The sequence below is a fragment of the Squalius cephalus genome (assembly GCF_949319135.1).
Source record: "Squalius cephalus genome assembly, chromosome: 10".
NCBI lineage: Eukaryota > Metazoa > Chordata > Actinopteri > Cypriniformes > Leuciscidae > Squalius > Squalius cephalus.
In genome coordinates, this window is record NC_137131.1 from 36,403,222 (window position 1) to 36,422,073 (window position 18,852).

Sequence of the window (18,852 nt, forward strand, 5' to 3'; positions counted from 1 at the left end):
ATGAATTGAGCGTTTTAGGCCACATTTTTTTAAGAGACTGTCGCTTTATATGATGAACAGATTGAATTTAGGCTTATTGGATGTAATGCTTTTGATGCATTAATACTTGCAGAACAAGAAAACAAATCATGTGTGTGCGCACATACACTCACAACAACAACATTTTACATATAAAATAATGAAACTACATGAAAGGAGATAACACAGGGTGACAAAATATATTGTGTTTTGTAGTTTTCTCTCAGAAGGCAAGAGTGAAGATGACAGGAGTGAAGCTATGGCGGAGATCACAAGACAACTGGAGAAACACAAGGTGAATTGTGAATTGAGTTTTAGTGATTATAAACTTGAAATCAAATTAACCTTGATTTACTTTCTGTTTGTGTTGTGCATATTCACATTATTTTTAAGAAAAATCATTTCTAATCTTTCATCAAAACACAGAAACTTGCTCCATTTTAATTCACTACCATTGACCAATTTATTAGTAATAGAATGAGTTGGGGCAAACTAATGTTCGTGTGCGCAAGTCCCTGTTCTTTGTGAGTACTTATCTGTGTGTTTTTTTTTTTTTTTTACAGGAGGAGCTGGACTCCCTTCGGGTGCAGTTAGAGGAGAGACACCAGCAGGAATTGGATCAACTGCGGTCCAGAATGACTCTGGTTTATAAAGAAGATCTACTCCAGGCTCGCACTGAGCTCACTGATCGATACTACAAAGACATCGATCAGCTCAACACAAAACACGCCCATGAACTTGAGCAGCTCCGTGCCAAACTCTCAGACAACCATATCAAAGGTGAAGCTTTGTTCAGTGTGTTCCAAAGTGTTTGTCCTTTTGGAAAACCCTGGCAACCACTCAGAACACCTCAGCAACCGCACTTGCACACTTAAGAAAACACCCTAGCATTGTGGAAGCAACTTTTACATGGAAACACCATTCACGGTTTCTTCAGAAAATACACTAGCGTTGAAAAGTTTGGGGTCAGTACAAATATACATATATATGCTAAAATATATATCCTTGCTAAAAAAGCATTAATTTCTTTTCTTTTTTTAAATCTGTGTCTGTATATATATGTGTGTGTGTGTGTGTATATATATATATATATATATATATATATATATATATATATATATATATATATATATATATATATATATATATATATATATATATATACAGTATATATACAGTATATATATATATATATATATATATATATATATATATATATATATATATATATAAGAAATTAATGCTTAATTTTTAAGCAAGGATCAAAAATGACAGTAAAGACATTTTTAATGTTAGAAAGATTTTTATTTAAAATAAAAAAGAAAGTCCAAAACACAGCATTGGTTTCATTTTATTTATCAAAGAACCCTAAAGAAAAACTATTGTAACTTCCACAGAAATGGAACAGGAACAGGAACAATTAACATTTTGTATAATAAAGGAGAAAATGATTAATTTAAATTGTAATATTTCACAATATTACTGTTTTTAACTGTATTTTTGATTGTGCACGAGAGACTTCAAAAACAATGTTTTAATTTTTTTCTCTCTCTTTCTCATAAGAAATAAACAAGTTGCGGTTACAGTCTGCACAAGACGTAGCGAGGCAGGTGGAAGCTGAGGTGATGGACAGGACTCAGCAGCACCAGGCCAAGGTGACCCAGCTGGAAACCCAGCTATCTCAGCTCTCCCTAATGCACTCAGGGGAACTGGAGAAAGTGGAGGAGCAACATCGTGAGCAGCTCAGACAGATGGAGGAGACCGTAAGAGTGCACATAAGACCAGGCCTTTATACTTAAGACAAAAGGGCTTTGGTGAAGATTGTAGCCATAGGCTGGTACCAAGCACTGTCATAAGGCGTAGAAATAGTGGTCATGCTGTAGACAGATGAAACTAATGCGGATTATTATAGACCCTTTAGCAATGCTGTTATATCGTTATCAATGGTGTCTTTATGAATAAGTTTTTTATTGAGCGCTGTGTTCTCTTCCTTTTAAAGCATCAGAAAGATGTTGCCGAAGATTTGAGGGTGCGCCTTGAGGAGGCACAGAAGGCAGAGAGGAATAGTGCGAGTGAGAAGTTGACTGAAGAGCAGGCCCGACTGAGGGAGCAACTCCAATTGCAGGCTGAGGAGCACTTGGCTTCCCAGAGAGAGCAGCTTCAGAGATCTGCCCTGGAAGAGAAAGAGGAGTTTGAGCAGAGGCTTCTGGAGGTCCAAAAGCTCCTGGATATGGAAAGGCAGAGCCTTCAAGCACTGCAGAAGAGTCTGGAGTGTGAAGAGAGCCCTCAGGTGGTGGCGTTGAAGCAGAAACTTCAGGCTCAGCATGACAGGGAGATGTGCACTGCAAGGAGTACCATGGCAGCAGAGGTGAAAGAGCTGAACGCTCTACTTCAAGATCATATGGAGAGCAAGCTACAAGAGGCCCTCTGCAGGTCAGAGACTGCATTACACTGAAACGGCATACAATTTTAATACTTTTGGCAAATTCAGTCTTGTGGCCTGTTGTACAAAGTAGTTTCTACTCTGGTAAGTTCAAGATTAGTTTTTAGCAAACTCTGGTTTTTCGGGCTCAAGAAGGTGGCATTGGTTTTTAGTGGGTTTCATTGCTATGGCAACTTGCGCTACACAGCTTACCTGCTCCGGAGCAGATTTAATTCTGGGTTATTGCAGACCAAAACTTGACCAATCAGCTGAGAGTAAAGATGCAATAAAGCCACTGCTCCTGTATCTTTCACTCCAAATTAAAGCAGTTTATAGTGAAAATATTTTAGAGACTAAATTGCTAATCTTTTGCTGCTAATTATTTATATTATATGAATTATAATTATGTATAATTCATATAATATATTCATATGATTAAATTAATTGACAATATTAAACTTTGCTTTTAAATAAAAATAAATATAATATATGCTTTAATATATAAAGCTTTAAAACCGATTAAGCTTACGTGTATTCCTTTGAGCTCTTTGTTAAACTATATACATTTATTAGGCCTATTTGTTTGAATCACATGTATTGATATAGTAAAATAATTTATTTTAGTTGCCGTCTCAAACTTTTGTTGCAGCAACAGTGTTTATTCCTGCCATGTAAATGCTTTTAATTTGATATTTTTTTCATAATGATCTTCAGCAGACAAGTAAATTACGCAGCTCTCACGAGAAGTGAATCAAACTGATGCTCTCCATGTTCTGTGTGATTGGCTATTCGCTGCATGTGACACACTTTCAGCTGCACACGCTTCAGAGTTAATCTCAAACTCTGGATTAAACCCGAGTTGAGACAGAACGTTTAACCTGGCGTTGTGAGCTCGTTGGAGTTAAATGGATTTGTCAACTCCAAAACTACTCTGAAACTCGGAGTTTGTTAAACTAGCTTCATGCAACAGGCCTCAGAGCCGCTTGAAAATTAAACCTATTACTATTATCTGTACTCTTTAGTATTGTGTTTTTTTTTTACGACCTAGGGCTGCACGATATGGGGGGTAATAATCGAGAATAAGTAAATATTTATTTGTAGCATTGTAATTTAAACCTTTATTTATTTGTTTGCTTATTCATCTCCAGGTTTGCTGTGCTTTTGTTTGTAGGGCTGCACAATTTGGCCAAATGTTTTATTAATAACAAAATAATAAAAATGACTATTATGTTTTACTGTACAATAAAATTGCAATGCTAATATTTGACTCTTAATTAAGTCACATGGTCCTTTCTTCCTTTGAGAAGCTCTTCTCATTACAAGTATGAGAAGATGCTGCATATTGCATTCCCAAATGCATGTTATAAGCAACCTAAACTTGAGATGGATTTTGTGTAGAACAGGATTTACTGTGAACCGAGCTGCTCTGAGACACTGAAAGCACTGGATCGTGAGCTGCTCGCATGTAAAAACATGGTGCCATGCATCACTCTGATACACGCTGTGCACGTATTAAAATAATTTGCAGCCTTTGCTTTTTGATCACTTTGTGGTATCCTTTTTATTTTGATTAATTGTGCAGCTTTAGAACAACCCCCCTCTAAGTAACTCTTACTAAACTTACTACTAACTTTTTCTTTTGCAATAAAAATAACAAAATTAAATATTTTTATTATTATAACAGAACAATGTACAACAAATGGTGAATATTGCTGGATGTAGTAAATGTGATCAACAATATTATCTGTATGTCATACATGTAGGCACCAAGAAGAGCAGAAACAACTGGAAGAGAAGTTGACCCTTCAAAGAGATGCTGCCCTGGGTCAACAGAGAGAACAGCATGCCGTGGAGCTGCAGGCCCAGAAAACACTCCTGGACCAGCGAGCTGCACAATTACAGGATCTTGAAAAGGAGTGTCAGGATCTCAAAATACACCACCTGGAAGAACTGGAGTCCCTGAGGAACAATCACAAGACAGCCTTAGAGACCTTGGAGATGGAACTTACAAATAAACACAAGTCGGAGCTCGACAAATTAGAGGCCGTCCTTCAGGAGACCAACCTGGCACAGCTTGAAGCTCAAGAGGCGGAGCTTCAGGCACGACACAAACAGGAGAGGGAGGAGCTTGAGGAGAGGCTGATGGCAAACATGGATACACTGGAGAGCACATACTTGAATGAAATTCAGGCAGTACGGGATGAGAAGGATAGAGAACTGCGTGACCTTCAAGAACACTGTACTCGAGAGATTGAGAGAGTGAGAAAGGAGGAGCAAACCATCAGAGAGGACCACAGGAGGGAGCTTGCTAAAGTCCATATGGATAAGTTCAATGCCATGACAAGAGAATTGCATCAAGCCCATCAGGTGAGCACTGTAAAGGAGGGAAACATCAAAAATGCTCAAATTTTTAAGTTTAGTTTATTTGCCATGTATAGTTTTTGCAGGAGCAACATCAAGTGTGTTAACTTGCTTATGCAGGCGGAGATGTCTGAAGCGGTCTCCTCTCAGAGGGCTGCTCTGGATGATGAGCATCTTTCTTCTCTGGAAGCTCTTCAGCAGCAAGTAGTTGCTTTAGAGAAGCAGCATAGCGCCGCCCTTCTGGAGATCACTGATATTGCCACTGCAGAGAAAAAGCAACATGAGCAACAACTGGATAAGCTGGCCACTCAACATCAGCAACAACTGGATGAGCTGGCCACTCAACATCAGCAACAGCTACAGGTGAGTGTGTTCGGGAAGACAAGTATGTCATTTCGTTTAGATGTGTTCAGCCTTTAGCATGGATTTAGCATGGGTGGGTCTTGTTTTGAACTGTAAGAAGATAAGAGCTTCTTACCTTAACTCTCCTCTCTTCCTCTTTGTTGCTCAGGAGTTAAGGGTAGTGTCAGCCAGGGAGTTGGAGACTCTTCGTAGGGAATTAGAGGAAGAAGCGTCAAGGCAACGGCTCCACTTCCTGGAAGAGGCAGAACTTCTCAAATGCAAGTCTGAGGAGCAGCTGCAGCAGAGAATTGCACAGTTAAAGGTGAGAGGAGGTGGTGTTAGTTTTAGAGTAGCCATATCCTACGCTACTATTTCCCGATAAAGTGTATGTTTATTGGTCATGATTTCTTGCACCAAAAATAATGGTAAAGTTTTTTTTATGATCTATACAACAACCAACAGAGTTCCCGCACAGCGTTAATAAGTCTTAAATTAGAATCTCCTGATTTTAAGCCCATTAAAAATTCTCAAATATTTGTATTTTTTGTGCTAGGCATTCAATTTAGAATGAGGTCTTAAATCTGATCAAAAAATATATGCTTTTAAGGCTATGTAACATCAAGTCTTTGGAAGTACCCTGTTCACAACTTCACTGTGTTACATTTTTTCCGTATGTCAGTACACGCTTCACCAGAGATCGTGTCAGGGAGGCAGGGAGTCACTTGCGAGAAGAGAGTGGGCAAATTCGAGCAAAATGGGGAAGTGCACATTTAACTCTCATTGGCTTGAAGATGACCAGTTTCGGAGATTGTTGGCGTGAATTAATGTCAGTTCTCTGCTGTACTGCGATCCAATGCTTAAAACAGCGCAGTGATTGGATTAAAAGAGTTTATTCTCATGTATAATGCGGTGAAAGCTTTAGAAACTGATGACAGACCCATACACTCCAGCCACGGCAGCCAATCACCACTCCGATTTAACGCATATACCTCCTGTTGATTAAACTTTGCTTATTAAACCGGGAGAATGAAGTGGCTCCAAAAAACTAAAAAATAACCACTTTTCCCTTAATAATAACCGTAATGAGTACTATAGTTGTTTTAATTAATGTGCAACCTGTGTGTGTGTCTATTAAAATAAAAATACAATAAAAAATGTGTTTCATGACTCTTTAAACGCATTGTATTAGCAAAATCCATTATCGATCGACCTCTAATTCGGACGTATTATATTAGTACATAAATCAATTTCAGTACATATGTTTAATTCAATATGTATATTGATTTAAAAAAATATGCCTCGAGTATTTGAAACTTTGCTTTTGAATGTGTGCCTCAGCCTGTTTAATTAAAGTGTTATTTGAGTATCATTGAGATACTATTTAGTTTATATTAATATTTTGAATTAGATGTCAGATGATTATATTTTCTGTTTTCATTATTTACTAAACTAAATGAAAATGAGAAATGTTGGAACTAGCTTTTTTTTTTTTTTTTTTTTTTTGTGAGTTTCATTCATAATATCCCTGTATTAAATAGACATAAATCAGGGAAAGTTCAGAATCCACATTGTTAATAACCAATCTTGGAATAAAACAAAAGGGGAACATGGTACTTATTAATTCTTCGTTAAATTGAGGCCTTTAAATGTCATAAATGCAAAATTAGTAATTTGGGGTTCTAAATTACTAATAAAATAATATTCATTAGAAACGGTAATCTACTTCTCTACACTTAAAAACTTTAATAGGCAGTAACTGTAAACATTGGCTCACAATTAGGGCTAAGAAAGAGTGGCTCATTTTACTTACAAGCCTGCTTCTCACTCCAACTTATTAAATCAGTATTTATTCATCATATAAAATGTGACTCGGACAAGAAAAAAATAGCTTTTTATATTTTTTCAAAAATTTTCCTTCAACTTGTTCTTGTTGTCATTGCTGTGACCGTATTGTTCAGTATGAGAAAGTGTATTTGCTACTCTCACAAAAACTGTTATAAACAATAGCTGAGCTTATTGGGGGAGGGAGTTAACATCTGGAGTTGGGGGACGGTCCACTCTAAGCTCAAATTAATACTAATCCCCACCGTGTACTGTACAATATAGCTTCCATCATTCACAGTAAACCTTTTCTCTGGATCGGACACTGTCAGACTTTTGCATTTGACCTTGTAGAGCTGTTGTTCTCTAGCTCAAATCTCTCTCTGCACGGGGACTTTCTGACATTTTACACTGGTTGGTTTGTCAGTTGGCCTCTTTCCCTTTTGGAGCATTAGAGAGGTCCTCTGACAGCATTAATCCTACAGATGGGAGGAAGTGTAGGGACACGTGAGTGATTGCTGACTGAATGTGGATGTGAGGTTTGTGTGGGGCTTTTTTTGTGTCAATGATCATTTTATTTTTGTTCTTTATAGAGATCACTGGGTAAATTTTGATCCATTACATTCAGATAATTTGGCTTATGTTTGTTTGAGGGGGAGAGTGTGAGGCTGAGAGTGAAATGCGAGTCATTGTTTTTCTGCAGTGTTGCTCATGACGTGTATGTGTGTGTTTCAGGAGGAGAGTGACCAGAAAAAGGCTGTTGCTCTTGAGGAGCTGGAAAGGGCTTTAAGACAGCAACATGAGCAAACTGAACTCACCTACAGTGACAAGATGAGCCAACTTACTGCACAACTACAGCAGCTGGACACTGTAGTGTCACAGGTACAACACCCAATCAGTAAACTCGTCACACAGCTACAGCAAATGAGCAGTCAGCTCAGTGTAGCATTGATATTAACTTAACCATGTCAGTATCAGTATTAAAGAATTAAAATAATATTGAGCAAAGAAAGACAAGACAAGCAATAGAATATAATACTTGAAGTATTTCAGTGTTCCTTTAATTTGTATATAAAGGCTGGAATACACTACACACATTTTGCACAGATTTTTGCCCTGGTTTAGTCTGGATAAGTTGATGCTAGTTGACAGATTTCACAGAAAATCAAGTAGTGTATGATGGGCACACAGACTTTGATTCCATCCAGTCAGAGTATATCAGATATTTTGAGCTGATTTTAGAACACTCATTGTTTTCATCTGACTGACTTCTAGGTGCACGTTTCTGCAAACGTTTGATGTTATTGCAATGACTTAAAGTCTGGTAGTGTTGTGTATTATACTTAGTCATTTAGTGTATTATGCCGAGCTGTTCTCTGCAACCATTTACAAATTCGGCAAGCGTATGATGCTTAGTGTTTTAAAAATCTGTTAAAATCGATTTTAAAAGTTGTGTAGTGTATTCCATCAAAATACTGTAGGAATTATAATAAAATAGAAGAATCATTTAAATTTGTATGTAGTAGTAATATTATTAATAATAACAAATGTTTTATTTTTTACATTTTAGTATTGATATTAGGTGGGACGGCAACAATGGGTCTTGGTCACATGACTTAATCAAAGCAGGGCTTAAAGCTAAATCTTTTTTTTTTTTTTCTTCTACTGGGGCAGTGGTTCAAATTTGAACTTGCCCTGCCAAATTTTTCACTGGTTCCACCACAAAAAAGTAATAAATACATAAATTACAACAGTTATTGTTTTCATGGTGTTTGACCCATGTGACTTTTATAAATAGAGAATTGTGAAATTTCGATTTTGATATCACAGCAAAAACTACTAGCCTTACTAATATAAACTTTAAATATTATTAAAAACAAGTAAACAGTCAGTAATACAATAAGAACACATAATAGCAATAGCACAAATAAATACATCAGAGCAAAGATAATCATAATAGATGGGTAGATCCAACAGTAGTCTTCTAGTTCAGAAATTAAATAATCAAATGTAAAATAACAGCATTCAGTTAAGACCAGTAAGTGAATTTTTTTTTTTCTTTTTTTTCTTTTTTTTTTCTTTGTGCTGTGTTGTTTGATTAACATTAAAAACACAGACAGCATCAGGTATATTCGGCCTCTGTCACTTTAAGACCTGGATCCCATATAGTGTTATACATAGTTTTATTTCTCATTTGTTTATGTTCACGTAAGACCGACTATGTTTACGAGATACTCGCCAAGATGGGCATTTTGATTTTGTGTGAATTTGTCAACTCAAGCGCAAGTAACCGTGAAGGAGAACTCAATTCAGTATTCGCGTGCTGTCTGAGAAGCGGCTTTCTGGACATGCACTTCGGATGTGTGCGCACACAAAACTTCTCTTTTGCGTCGTCTTGTGCTTGAATATTAAAACTAGCAAGGCTCAAAAACACGTGCAAATGCTAAACCTTCATTACGATGCACCACAGGCCCGATTGGGCAAGTGACTGTTCCGTGAACTGTCCCGAGCGACGTTCATGCTGACCCCGGGCCATCGGGCAGTCCTGATTGTCGAGCCCTGCAAAGAGAGGTTTTACAGAATCCAGGCTTTATTCATCCGTCTTTCCTTTGAGTTGAGTTACTATTTTAAGGAGGTGTTTCGGATGCTGGTTCACAACATTAATCTTTTACATAAGAAGTGGTGGGTGGAAATGGTAACAAAGGGCCTAGGTAAGCTTTGGTAGAGCTGGGAGTTTTTTTTTTTTTTTTTTTTTTTAGATCAAATTTTTTATTCTTTTTTGGGTAGAGCTGGTTGTTATGGTTACATCTTTGCATGCTGGTGGTGAAATACGCCACACGTTTTTACAGGAGCCTTATTTAAATGCGTGCTACATTGTCTCATCTGCTTTTGTGGCTGTTTTCCCCTCTTTTCCCTCTTTTTGGCTTTGAACAGCTTGTCTTGTTTGAGCCTGAAGGATTCGTTTTGTAGAACTACGGGAGCATCCACAGACAGGAGTTATCTATTTACTTTGGCAGAAAGCTTATTTTATGATGCTTCTAGACGTTAACCTCTTCCTCTTATGTTAGTTGTGTTGACACCTCTCAGGCAAACACTTTGTTGCCTATGTGATGACTGTTTTCCTGTCTGTGGCGTCTCTCTTGCCTATTTCTCAGCTGCGATCGGAGGTGAGCGGGCTGCAGGTGGAGCTAGAGGGCAAACGGGCAGAGATGGACACGCTGGAGACTCTCCTGCAACGCAGAGACCGGGAGAACCAGGAAGGAGACAATCTACTGGCCATGCTCAGAGCAGACCTCAGCACGGCCACACAGGAAAGGTCAGCTGACCCGCAGAGATGTGGAAAGAGGGATTTTGGGAAAATTTTACAGTCTGCATACTGTTTTTTATTTTTATTTATTTATTTTTTTTCTTCATGTTTTTAGCTGATCATTTAAACATGTATTTTTGTCCGTATCAGACAAGACCTGCAAACAGCACGTGACAAACTACAGCGGATGCTCATAGAGATGCTTCGGATCACTTTGGCAACGGATGAGCACATAAGCCGCAAGTTAGGAGCTTGTGTGTCAGGTGGTCAGTCTGGAGACAAAACACCCAGCTCAATGACCGCTAGGAGTAGCCGTGATTCACATGAAACGGGTACGTTTCTGTGAGTTTGCTGGATGAAAAATATGTGTTGATCAATGACTATTAAAACATAAGTTCAGAAGGTCTTCCAGGTTTGTGGAATTGCGCACACACAGACCAGCCACTAGTCATGTGCCTATCATTGAAAACTGACCCACAGCATTTGATCACTGGATTTACAGAAAGTGTTTCACTTTAAGAAGTGTTTTATGAACATTGCGTATCTAATCAGATCTAAACTTCTGATGAACACATACATTTTTAATTGAATTATCTCTAAGTCTTTGGTCGGCTTTTGTCTTTCAAACACATTAAAATGTACAAATTAATGATTAAAAATAAATTAATTCAAATATATACATATAAATATGTATAAATATTTTATGATGGCAAATGAGACTAAATTACATGCTTACACACAGTTGCTAAAATTAGCATTTCTTTTGCACCATCTTAATATTTGGAAGGAAACCTTTGGCTAATAATCTCAATGTTCCATTATCGTTTAATATTTGTTGTTGACTTTCAAACAGATTTTAACAATGAATTTATCGGTCTGTTTTTTGTGTTTTTTCAGGAGAGGTGATTGGCACGGAGGGCGAAGCTGATTGTAGTGTGTGGTCTTCAGCTGTGGACGAGGGGTTGGAGTTGTCTCAGAGGCTGTGTGAGAGTGTGTTCTCTGGGCCGGAGGGGGAGATGGAGGCAGAGGGAGAGGAACTCATGCTGGGATCCTGTACACGTCTGCGCACCGCTGTGGATAAACTACTGGAGCTGCTATCTGAGTCCTCACAGCAGGTGCCATGCTTAGAGACACTTCCCTGTCCTACCCACTTCTGACTTTTGCTGAATTTGCATACTGTTTATTGTGTAGACAGAGTAACTAATATTTGTGGCCACAAGCATGTGGAAGTGCAATGCTAGGGAGGAACAGTTAGTGATCCATTATATTTATGCACATGTATGTGCACTAAATGGTTTGTCATCAGTTTTGTGGCATTTCCTCATGCTTTAATTTAAATAAACTTACTTCCAGCTTAGTATGTACTTTTCATACTTGAGTACACTGCCGTTCAAAAGTTTGGGGTTGGTAAATGTTTGTTTGTTTTTTTTAAAGTATATTATGCTCACAAAGGTTGCTTTATTTGATTTAAAAAAATACAGTAAAACCAGTAATAGTGAAAAATTACTGCAATTTAAAATATCAGTTTTCAACTTTAATATTAAAAATGTTTAATATTTAAATGTATTCCTGTGATGGCAAAGCTGAATTTTCAGCAGCCATTACTTCAGTCTTCAGTGTCACATGATCCTTTAGAAATCATTCTTATATGCTGATTTGGTGCTCAGGTAACATTTTCTTGTTGTTATAATGTTGTTCTGCTTAATGTTTTTGTTTCCCCCCCAGAAAATTGAGATGATAGAAACTTTTGTAACATTATAAATGTGTTTACTATCATGGTGTTATTTTAGTTTTTATATACTATTACTTGTTTATATTTTCAGATTTAATGAAATTTTTAGTAATTCTTTAAAAAAAAAAAATGATAGCACTATTTAGGTTTAATTTATCTTTTAGTTTTGATTTATTTCCAGTTAGTAATTTTTAGTGCCTAAACTTAGTTTAGTTATTTACAACAAATGTTTTTAATAGTTTTAGTTTACAGTAACAACCCTGCTGTCACTTATGATGAATTTAAAGCATCCTTCCTGTATAAAAAATAAACAATCCTTGAAAAAACAAAAACTGGCCTCTTTTGAACGGTAGTATTTGAGATTCAGACCATAATTCAATATGATAATATGATGGATTTGAACAAGTTCTTTTTAGGAACTGTTTAACCTATTTTCCCATTAACTCATATGTCTGTCTTTTCTCTCTTTGTCTTTTTCTGCTGTAGTTGGAGCAGATGTGTGGTCTGCAGGCCGTACTAAATGAGCAATTCAGAGACGGAGGTGAGGCCGGAGCATCTTTGCTGTTTCAAAACTCTCAGCTCTTGGAGCAGCTGGATCATGAAGCCAGTCTGAAGAGCCAACTACAATTGGAGCTGCACAAGGCCGAAGGTCAGGACTTTCGTGTTTATGGTCTGTTGTTTATGAATGTTTAATATTTGTGTATCCCTACTTCAATGTCATTCGCTTTCACAACTTATTTGCTCTCTTGTGTGCATTTCCATGTGTGGCTCTAGGTTTGATGGAAGGCTACATAGCTGAGAAAGCCATTTTGGAGGAGGCGCTTCAGAAGAAGGAGACGCAGGAGCAGCGTCTGGCAGAGGAGCTGGAGAGCACACGCATCCAACTGCAGCAGCTCAACGAAAATCATGCCCTCCTCCTGCGTCAGAGAGAAGCCCTGACGGCCAGCCTCGGAGACACGGAGAAGGGTGAGAGAGGAAGGGGTGTGATTTAGTTTAAGATGACGTGCTTTAGTTTAATTCCCAGATTGAATTACATAACATGCAGTTATGTAACATTTGTTTTGTCATTTGGTTCATGCCGAATAGTCATGGCCTGTTAAATATGCGTGTTACTTTGCACACAGTGAAATTAAGGTTGTGTGCTTATGATGGAAGGGTTTAGTTTCATCCTACAAATTCTTTCTGCTCTGTAGGCTTCCTCGACGCAGAGGAAGAGACAGGTTTGTGATGATAATCTGCGGCTGACGTAAATGTTTGAGTTGAGAAAAGAATAACTACATTTTTGGACACTAAATGCATCCATTTCAGATGAAGTTTGCAGTTTATTTATTTTTAATTTGTGGTTTATTAATGCTCTTGCTTATCCTGTGATCTTTTTTTGCAGTCTAACTTGTTCTAAACCTTTGGTTTTGAAGGTCCGAGTACTTTTTAATTTTTCTTATGAATCTTTCTTTGCCAATTTCTTCTTGATCCAGTTTGCTGTGCTTTTATTTGTGCATTGAGAATGCACAAATGATCCGGAGCTCCTGTGCATGTTTGCATCTTAATTTGCATTTGCAGTTTGTGTGAGTTTTGTTGACGAGATCTGTTGTTGCACGTTTTATTCATTGGTCCTCCTGGGCTCTGTTCAGCTCTGCTAGCGGAGGCTGATCGTCTGGGGCAGGAGTGTGTGGAGGTACAGCGGCAGGCGGAGAAGGACTGCGGTGGGTTGGCGTCACGTGTGCAGATGCTGGAACAGGCCCTGGAGGAGCAGGAGAGCCGTGGACATCAGCTGGAGGAACAGCACCGTCTGCAGACTGAAGACCTGCAGCAACACATTGATGCTCTGGAGAAACAGCTCAAACATAACCGCCAGTTCATAGATGTAAGCGTTTCCAACAATTTGTCTGAAATTCTTTGCACCAAAACTATTCACACCTTGTCTGGTGCTGAGAGAAAAATGTGAATATTTTATACTTTATTTCATTTGTCATGTCAGACTTGGCGTAAGCTTAGGCAAATAAATTACTATGCTCGTACAGGAACAAGCAGTGGAACGGGAGCATGAGAGAGATGAATTTCAGCAGGAAATCAAGAATCTGGAAGCTCAGCTGAGACAACCATCTAAAGGACACGCAGGAGGGGACAGCAAGGGTCAAAGGGTAAGGGGCAATGTCTAGAACTTTAGATGTGTCATTGTCTGAACAGTCTGACACCGTTTTTTTGTGAATATTGGATAATCTGTGACAAGAGTATGTGAGCAAATTTTTTTTTTGTTTTATTATATCTTAATGTAATTTATTCCTGTGATGGGATGGCAAAGCTCAATTTTCAGCATCATTACTCCAGTCACATGATCCTTCAGAAATTATACTAATACGCTAATCTGATGCTCAAGAAACCTTTCTTTTCGAAGGTTGTGCTGCTCAATATTTTTGTGGAAACTGAAAGTGATGCTTTTTTCAGGCTTCTTTGAATAGAAAGTATTTTATAAAAAAAAAAAAAAAAAAACTTAAACTGTTAAAGACTTAACATGCCTGTGTTTATCTTGATGGTGCGATTTACAGACTGATCTTGAAGCAAGAAAGAACATCAAAAAATTCTATGCTTCACAGGCAAAATTTTACAAACCCACTACCCTTCTGTACCAGATTGCTCACATACTCTTTGTGACAGAAACTATAACCTTTCTGATACTCTGGCATCTCTGAATGATTTGAATGTTTTCATATAGATGCTTTATTTTTCTCCCTAACTGAATGATGTAGATTGAGGACTTGGTTCTTCAGGTATGTTATCCAGCTGTAGTCATTAATGTGCTGTGCTTGTAGCAGATATGCATGGCTTATGCATGCATTAAAGTAGTAGAGCATGTGATAGTTATTTTGCGTTACGTTGTCTTGCTTGTCAAACCATGTTTCAGCAGATATGCAGTACATCAGTTGCATCTGTAACTCATGTTATTGTTTTTTCCACTTTCATCCACCCATTCAAACTCAAACACATGCTTATCCTCTTTCCTCTCAAATGTCTTTGCTTACTTTGCTTACGTCCATCTTTATCTGTTCCTTTTATGATTGTCTTGTAGCCCCTTTAAAAGTCTCCATCCTTGGCAAAACTGTTGTTTTATTCACTTATATTCCCACATGACCTTTTTTCCTGCCAGTGTAAATACATTTTGTTAGAGGTCACACTGGTGCCACCTCTACTTTGCCCAAAGCCTTTTATTAAAAATGAAAAAAGGCATGAAATTACCACTATAACCAGTAGGTGGCTGCAGAAGAGCACTTGTTGACTTATTCGCCCTGGTTTTGCTTTTGAATTTACATTTAGACATTATGAAATCACTATTATAAATGTATCAAGAAATCATTTTTTTTATTATTCTAATTTTTATTTTATTTTTTATTAAAGGAGGTAAGAAGTTTTTTCCCAAAAAAATTCTTAATTTCAACTGAATTACACAGAAATCAAGTAATAAGTGCTCCTTTTATAACCACTGAAGCTGTCGGTCAGTATACTATAGATGCTGTCTAGAAGAACAATGGTAAATTTAATAAGGTTAGGATATTACAATTTTTCCCTGTAAAAATTAGGTTGTTAAACATTACTTTTGTTGAAGGGTTAGTTCACCAAAAAATAAAAAAATTCTCATCATTTACTCGCCCTTATTTCGTTCCAAACCCGTAAGACATTTATTCATCTTCGGAACACAAATTAAGATCTTTTTAAAATCTGAGAGATTTCTGTCCTTCCATTGACACAACTATCAAGCTTGTTCGCGCAACGTCCGCTCTCGCATCAACAACACGCGTGCACCATGGTGCTCTGAGCGCGCGTTGGAGAGTAATATTTTGTTAATAAAATGGTAAAAAAAAATTTGTGCATGTGCTAACAAAGCACTTGCGTAAAGTACTTTCTGGGCCTTGAAAGTGGTAGTTGCGTAGCTGTCAATGGAGGGACAGAAAGGAAAGCTCTCAGATTTCATTAAAAAGATCTTAATTTGCGTAAACGAAAGTCTTGCGGGTGTGGAACGACATGAGGGTGACTTTAATAAAAGTTAATTTAATTTTAATCTCAACTCAAGCTCAGTGCTTTATAGTCAAATGTGTGCCACCAAATCAGGTGCCAACATCTGTAGAACTTAGTGGCACCAGTGCTCCTGCTCTCAAATGTAAGTCTGGAGCCCTGATTTGTATTAAAATATTCACACACTCTCTATTTAGGTCCATATTCTGTATTCGTGTGAATATTATTATTTATTTTTTTTACAGGTGGAAAACCTTCAGGCTCTGATCAAAGATAAGATAGAAGACTATAGTATACTGTTGTCAGCAAAAGAGCAGTGCCAGCTTGATGTGGAAGAGCGTAATGAAGAGATTGAGAAATTGGCAACTCGTATCCGTGAGTTGGAGCAGGCGTTGCTGAGCTGTGCGGAGGCCAGCCGAACTGTCACACAGCTGGAGCAAGAACTTCAGAAAGCACGCAAGAACCTTCAGGAGCTCACACAGGTGCACAAAACTACACATACAAGTTTAGATGTGTCTTGCATGTATTCTGATTTTACAAAAAAAAACCTGCCACACAGTTAATTCAATTAATTTTCCATTTTGCACCAATATCTATAGTTCTAACCCATTCTGATCCGTGTGTTCGTTCTTTCAGGATAAAGAAGCTTTGCAGCAGCAGCAGTATGCTAATAAGCTCCAGATCTCTGCCTTACAGTCCAAACTCGATGAAACCAGACACCGCTTCCCTGATATGACCCCTGACCCTAACCTCCGGGAACAGCTGGAAGCTACACAACTGGATCTGCAGACCAAAGAACAACAGGTGTGTGTATATCAAGCGCAGGATTAAGCAGATTGAAAGAGATTTGTGGAATGTCATGATTGAACAATCAGAGTAACAATATCCAAGTAACAAGTTTGCATTTGCTTTACAATGAGTATAGAGGTCTTTAAGTTAGTTCTATAAACGAAATACTTGGTTCATTTTCATTCTTTGCTTGTGGGTAAAAAGTTTGAAATACCTTTGCAGTGGTATTCTGCTAGCAGACATCCAAAAGCTGCTGAGAGTGTTGATTAGATGAATATGGAAATATGTGCAACACGCATCACTCTCAATTACAACAAAATAAGCGCACAACAAAAATGACAGTGGTGAGAAAACAGCATTTAAGAAAGCATTTGATCATGGATATGTTTGCACAAGCTCTGCAATTCAGCACTCCATTCAAGCCACATTTATTTGTATAGTGCTTTAAAGCTATCTATTTTATACACCATTAAACATAAAAAGAAAACGCTGGATGGAATCACCAATATGCCAGTAATTCTGAACAATTTATCCACATACTTGAGGCGGATATCTCTATCCGATAAGAAGACATGCACATAAACTATGATGGAAACACATTTACCCAATAAATCCCTCGATGCGCAACAAACTCAAGTGACTTTGCCTCAACAGTGGATGTGGTTTGGATAACTGGACTAACCAGCGGAACCAATCACATCCAACTGCATCTCATTTGTTGGTTTGACCGTTCTAAAATGCCTGAGCCAAGTCTGTCATCAGAATGATTTGGTTTAATTCCCTCCCCGAAGTCTCACACAATTCCGTTTCCTGAACGCAAGATAACATGACTTTTTTTTTCTTTTTTTTTTTTTAGCAAAAGTCATTTATGATGTATGAAAAGAGCCACACCTATTGCAGCAACTTCCATATTTATTACGGCTATTTTTACAGATATTCCGGTATTATATTGTTCATTCTTTGATTTCACTTGAATTATATTGGGGCCTTAAGAGTTTAAGAGTACATGACACAACACCATGGTCTAACAACTGTAGGTGCAACATGTTTTTTGCATATGGTAATTTTTTGTGCTGCGGAAATGAGAATTGCAGCCAATGAGAACACGTTTGATTTTAGCAGTAACATTACACACTATGGCTTACCAGGCATTGTCAGAAATCAATTGTGAACATTTGTATGGTTTCTTTTTCTAAGACAAAACCTCTGATTTATATGAGGAAGATCTAATTTTGTTTCTTGTCCACTTAACGGTATTTCTTTGTTACACTGAAACTTTTTGTCTCTTAGGTGGAGTTGCTGTCGGAGCGTATAAGTGAGCTTGAGAAGGATGTAGTAGTGAGGGAGGAAGAGGTCGGACAACTAACACTACAGCTGGAGCTCAAAAACAGAGAGAGCAGAGCTACGGAAGAGCAGCTCCACGCTCACATCACACACCTGCAGGTATAAGGCTCTGGCTCCGTATAGTTGTATAATGACTGTAGTCTGGTCATATTGTGGTGGCCTGTGGCCAGTATGTTCACGACCTTGGATAAATTGTATTCGTAGCACAGTACCTTCATAGAATATGCTTGGGGAGTTTTATGGAGAATGTGAAAAGGTCCTCATTGTGTCTGTCCTTTAGGAGACTGTGGACACTCTGACAAGGCGGCTAGAAGAGGGCAGCGATGAATCCATCCTTCAGCTACCTTCTGCCCTTCTGGAGGAGAAGAATATGGAGATCGACCACTTAAATCAGCAGATCCTCCAGCTGCAGCAGGAGCTGGACATGACCAATGATAATAAGGTATGACAAGTGTGTCTGATTCCTAAACATGAGTTTTAGTCATCAGATCTTCTTAGTGAATCAAAAACATACAATCAGTCAGAGCTGTTACTGAATAAGTTTGACCCAATAACTTGACTCGACCAAGGATTGTTACTTTTATAGAGTTATGTTGCACTTAAGGTTTATAACAGTAATTAATAGCCTAGTAAAGATATATTTGTATAATAATTATAATAATAATGGTAACACTTTACAACGTTTTATTCGTTAACATTAATGTAACA

At 37.8% G+C, this 18,852-nt stretch overlaps 1 protein-coding gene across 2 annotated transcripts in view; it reads left to right on the forward strand.

The window, feature by feature from the left end:
- pcnt (pericentrin) overlaps positions 1-18,852 on the forward strand; it is a 67,202-nt gene that overhangs the window by 27,832 nt on the left and 20,518 nt on the right. For both annotated transcript variants that reach the window (XM_079883760.1, XM_079883761.1), the window contains exons 16-35: positions 235-313; positions 582-798; positions 1,582-1,781; positions 2,018-2,451; positions 4,204-4,807; positions 4,922-5,164; positions 5,313-5,465; positions 7,700-7,846; positions 10,120-10,280; positions 10,422-10,603; positions 11,169-11,386; positions 12,490-12,652; positions 12,778-12,969; positions 13,635-13,867; positions 14,025-14,144; positions 14,751-14,771; positions 16,257-16,493; positions 16,648-16,815; positions 18,091-18,243; positions 18,425-18,586. In XM_079883760.1, coding sequence (XP_079739886.1) covers positions 235-313; positions 582-798; positions 1,582-1,781; positions 2,018-2,451; positions 4,204-4,807; positions 4,922-5,164; positions 5,313-5,465; positions 7,700-7,846; positions 10,120-10,280; positions 10,422-10,603; positions 11,169-11,386; positions 12,490-12,652; positions 12,778-12,969; positions 13,635-13,867; positions 14,025-14,144; positions 14,751-14,771; positions 16,257-16,493; positions 16,648-16,815; positions 18,091-18,243; positions 18,425-18,586 — 4,087 coding nt within the window. The remainder of the gene's footprint in view (positions 1-234; positions 314-581; positions 799-1,581; positions 1,782-2,017; positions 2,452-4,203; positions 4,808-4,921; positions 5,165-5,312; positions 5,466-7,699; positions 7,847-10,119; positions 10,281-10,421; positions 10,604-11,168; positions 11,387-12,489; positions 12,653-12,777; positions 12,970-13,634; positions 13,868-14,024; positions 14,145-14,750; positions 14,772-16,256; positions 16,494-16,647; positions 16,816-18,090; positions 18,244-18,424; positions 18,587-18,852) is intronic.